Raw genomic sequence first — 4,641 nt, 5'->3', positions numbered from 1 at the left:
CAATCAAGGGAACAGGGAAACAGTAACTAATTGGCCAGTACAAGGACACTATTCATATAAACATGTGGGTGGCTTGAGTTGCATAACTGTGATAAAACTCCCCACATCCATCTTTGGACCAGCCTGGCTTTCTCATCAGCATAGCCTAGGTCCCTCATTTAGGTTTCTAAAGAAGAGGAGGAAGACATGAGAAATGTTGTTCATACAACGTGAGTATTGGTATGATCTAACACAAAAATGTCAGAGACCACATTGTGGCCCATGACACTCTTGAGTGTGACTTGGACTGAATTAAAAGGTAATTGGGAAATATTTAACAAAATTAACAAACATGGAATAGAATACTGATTACATTGTTGTTCAGTTGTTTCAGTTATGTCTGAACCTTTTTGATGCCATTCAGGGTTTCCATAGAAAAGACACTGCAGTGTTTTGCATTTCCTTCTTCAGTGGATCCATTTTGTCATGCAAGCAGGGGTTAAGTGACTTGCTGAGGGTCACACGGCTAGAAAGTATCTGAGTCTGGAAATAAACTCAGATGTTCCTGACTCCAGGCCCAGTACCCTCCACTGCCTCTAAAACATAGATCATATTACATTTTAAAAGAAAACAATTTTTGAGCACACACGGACACTTATGTAAGACTCAGTGCTCTCTGTTTCTATTTGAGTTTGACTTCATTGGTGTAATGGAAGGAAAAGTGAATTTAAAATCAGGAGACATGAGTTGAAGAACTGACTATTACACTTGTAATCTCTGTCACTAAAAGCAGGATATACAATCTCTGGGTTAGAACCTTCTATTCTAAATATGAAAGAGTTTGAATATATGATCACAGAAGTCCTTTCTAGAATTAAGCTCTAAACTTATTAGATTCCAGTTCCATTGGCCCTCTCCCAAAATCTTCTGAAAGATATTTGTTTGTCATAGTGTTCGGGAAGAATGCTGGGAGGGAGTTTGGGGGGCAACAGTGTGGCATAGGAGACAGCAACATTTCCTGTGCCACAGAGCATCCCAATATTTGAGGATTTGGGAGTCACAGAAGATCAGCACAAAAGGGCTGATGGCTGGGAAGCATGCTGCTAGGAAATCTAAGGTGGCCACGAGCCAGGGCTGAAGTTTTTCCATATTAAAGAGGTAAAATGACAAGCTAGAGTTAATGGAATAAAAGGAGACATAGGTACTCATGAGTATGAGGATTGCCTGGGTGGCTCTTTTCTCAGGGAAAGCTCTGGCAGAGAGATGAAGACTGTGAATATGTTTCACTCTCTTATGGTGTCTGTGCAAGAGAAACACTAAGTATGCACTAGACCAGATCATGAATCCCACACACATAAAATCAGGTATAGAAAAGACAATGGCAAATAGTGTAGCACTGAAAGAAGCAGGAATTAAAATTGAGCAATATCCCAGATGCCATATCTTTGTATTATTAGTCAGATAACTTGAGTTATGCATAATCCCAAGCAAAGTGAAATTTATCAGCAGGAAGAAGCACCAGCAGAGGAAGCAGGAAGGGATAATATACTTTGGGGTTTGGATTTTGAGTTTTGCCCACCTAGAGTTACTGGGACTGAGGGTGATGATCCGAAAACCACTCAAGATACAGGTGATGCTGAGGGAAACACTCCTGGCCACAATTTGAAGATAAACAAAAAGGTTACACACAAAATGATCCAAGAAATTTTTGATGCCCAAAGAGACAATCATCTGAGGGATTCCCTTGAAAAGAAGAACTTTTGAGTTGGCCAAGGATAAGTGGCCAAAAATGAACTCTACGGGCTTCAACTTGTGACCAATGAGTAAAGTGTAGCTGTATAGAACCAGGAGAAAGAAATTTCCAAGAATCCCTATTCCCATCTGAATAAGGAAGAGAATTCCAAATATCAAGTCAGGAAACATCATTTTCTTCAAGAATTGTAGTCAGTGCTGACAAATCATAGGAGAAAATAAGAGGTTTGTCAAATTTCTAAAATGTGCTGTTCAAGAGGAGGATTCATTTGAGAAACATTATGGGATGACCTGTGGGGTGGGTTGAATTCTAAAATAGCAGAACAAGGGTAGTGGGGGTGGGGGAGCTGGGGTAGTAGAACTACTGAGACTAATTTGTATTTTTTTGTGTTTTCCCTTCTTAGCCAGGATCTGAACAGCAGAAAATTTTTCAAAAATACGATTGCCATGACACCAGAAGTCCATCATCTTGCAATCTGAAGCTTTCTTGTCTTTTGGTGCTTTTGATGCAGATGCTGAAAAAATGAATTCACAAGTTCAGTTCCAAAAGGCTAGGTGGATAAGAATTTTTTTCATAATGTGTTATTAAAATATAACACATAAAAACAAGATACTAAAAATGTTAACTTAATGTCTGAAATTATTCACGGAAAATAGTGTGTCCCTAGACAAGACAATCAACTCTTAACCTTAGTTGCCTCATATTAAATGGCATAATAGTAGCTATTTTAAGTCTATTTGCAGGGATCGAGTGAGATAATATGAAAAGGGAGTTGTCAGATTTTAGGAAGTATAAAATGTAATTTATTGTTATAACTTATTAATAAGTAGGACTTTATTTATCAATAATCTAGTAACTTATACTCAGAACAGTTATGAACTTTAATAATTGAAATGTGGGGGGAAAGACATTTTATTTCATTTTGTTGCACTAAAGATTGTGAGCAATACTTTAAATCTTAAGTTGAAATTATTTTAGGAATTACAAGACTGATTCAACCATTTAATCAAATAAAATATCTTTAAAACCAGAAATATTCTTATCCACCCCCCAATATTAATTGTAGATTTATTTTAATTAAGCTCAATGCAAACAAAAGGTTCAACAACTTAGCAATGCTCCATATATTGGTACGTTAGTGAAAAAGAATATCACAGCTATTAAAAGGATGTTTATGAAGAACTGAGTAATTAATAAACACTTGATAAAGGCAAATTGTGTGCAAGACAATGTCCAATATGCATAAGGTGCAAGTAAAAACTACATAAATATTACCCTTTATTTGCTTAAGTTCCTTCTAGAATAAAAGAAAAAATGGAAAATGATGTAAACAAGAATTATAGCATATTGTCTCTTTATTTAGAAATCAAAAATAGAATGGCAAATTATGGAAAAGTAATAACAAAAATAACAATACAACAACAGCAAAGATAGTATTTTCCCTTCTTTCCTTAATTTGATTTTTCCCTTATTGTGTGTAAAAATCATTTTCAACATTCATTTTTTTTGTAAAATTTTGAGTTCCAAATTTTTCTCCCTCATCCCCTTCCCTCACCATTTTTCCCAAGACAGCAACCAATCACATAGATATTATATATGTGCAATCATGTTAGATATATTTTCCTATTAGTCATGTTGTGAAAGAAGAATCAGGACAAAAGGTAAAGCCCATGAGAAAGAAAAGAAGAAAGAAAAACAGTATGCTTTGATTTTCATTCAGACTCCATAGTTCTTTCTATGAATTTGGTTAGAATTTTCCATCACAGGTCTTTTGGAACTGTCTTGAATCAAACAATGATAACAGTTAAAAATAATAATATGAGGGACAGTTAGGTGACACAGTGAAAAGAGCAGTGACCCTGGAGTCAGGAGATCCTGAGTACAAATCCGGCCTCAGACACTTGACACTTCCTAGCTGTGTGACCTTGCACAAGTCACTTAACCCTGATTACCTTGCCTCCCCCCTCCAAAAAATGAATAATGTGAGCTAGCATTTTAAAAGTGTATAGCATTTGCCAGTCACTGTGCTAAATGTTTCACCAAAATTGTGTCAGATGACACTGACCAAATGTATAACATTTATGTGTGTGTTTGTGTATGTATATGTAAGAATCTATTAATTTTTTCTTTTTAAATTAAATTAATTTAAATTAAATTTATTAATTAAAAATTAAATTTAAGTTGCTCTTTTTCATTCTGGTGTAAAAATAACTCTTGAGTTGCCCTTATCTTTTCAAGTGGAACTCATCACCCATGTGATTGGACCCTCTGACAAATCTCCTGGTCTGGTCCTAGAAATAGAATGAATCTTCAATTTGGTCATGGAAACTCGTAACATAAAGAAGCTACAAAATGTTCCTCATCATTGTCCAAGAACTTCTATTTTGATGGTGACATCACGAAAGTGAGGGAGAGTGGAGCTACGCGGCTTCAAAATTAGAAAAGTTTTAGAGAATCTGGAACCGTCAACTTGTGTCCTGTTACTCTCAATGGGTGATACTTAGGCAGTGGGAAGAATGGGACTTTAATACAGGTAGAAATGAATCATAACAGTTTTGACATTCTTGTCACAAAGTAAACCAAGAGACAAAAAGGAAATCGGAGCTAAATGGAATGGGTCAAGTTTCTCTATGAAGATATCAATGAAGTAGGTGACAAAATGTACCCAGGGAGTAGCAACATCACATCATTGCACGTGTTATCTTGCATTACAGTACTCACAACATATAGGCAATAAGATCGCCATGAAAAATAATTGGAACTTCTACAATACTTACCAAGGATAATCTTATAGACTTTAGAGGTGGAATGCAATTAGAGACCGTTTAGTCAGCCAGTCATTCAATAAACATTTTTTTCAGCACTTATTATTTAATAGACACTGTGTTAAAAGTGATTACACATGTATA

At 35.7% G+C, this 4,641-nt stretch overlaps 1 protein-coding gene across 1 annotated transcript; it reads right to left on the bottom strand.

Moving 5' to 3' along the window:
• Nucleotides 1-924: 924 nt before the first annotated feature.
• LOC138161384 (vomeronasal type-1 receptor 1-like) lies at nucleotides 925-1,905 on the bottom strand. Its single transcript, XM_069088210.1, has one exon. It carries the CDS (start codon nucleotides 1,903-1,905, stop codon nucleotides 925-927), a length of 981 nt encoding a protein of 326 aa, XP_068944311.1.
• Between the last annotated feature and the right edge of the window lie 2,736 nt (nucleotides 1,906-4,641).

This window comes from Petaurus breviceps, unplaced genomic scaffold, assembly GCF_028583685.1.
Source record: "Petaurus breviceps papuanus isolate PSGF00001 unplaced genomic scaffold, PetGlider_PUasm1.0 185, whole genome shotgun sequence".
NCBI lineage: Eukaryota > Metazoa > Chordata > Mammalia > Diprotodontia > Petauridae > Petaurus > Petaurus breviceps.
The sequence above is the reverse complement of the archived record's forward strand: the minus strand, read 5'-3'. Positions and strand labels throughout refer to the sequence as shown.

What these genes read in the sequence shown, in the direction of transcription:
- LOC138161384 (XM_069088210.1), bottom strand. Translation starts at nt 1,905, where the DNA reads ATGATGTTTCCTGACTTGATATTTGGAATTCTCTTCCTTATTCAGATG.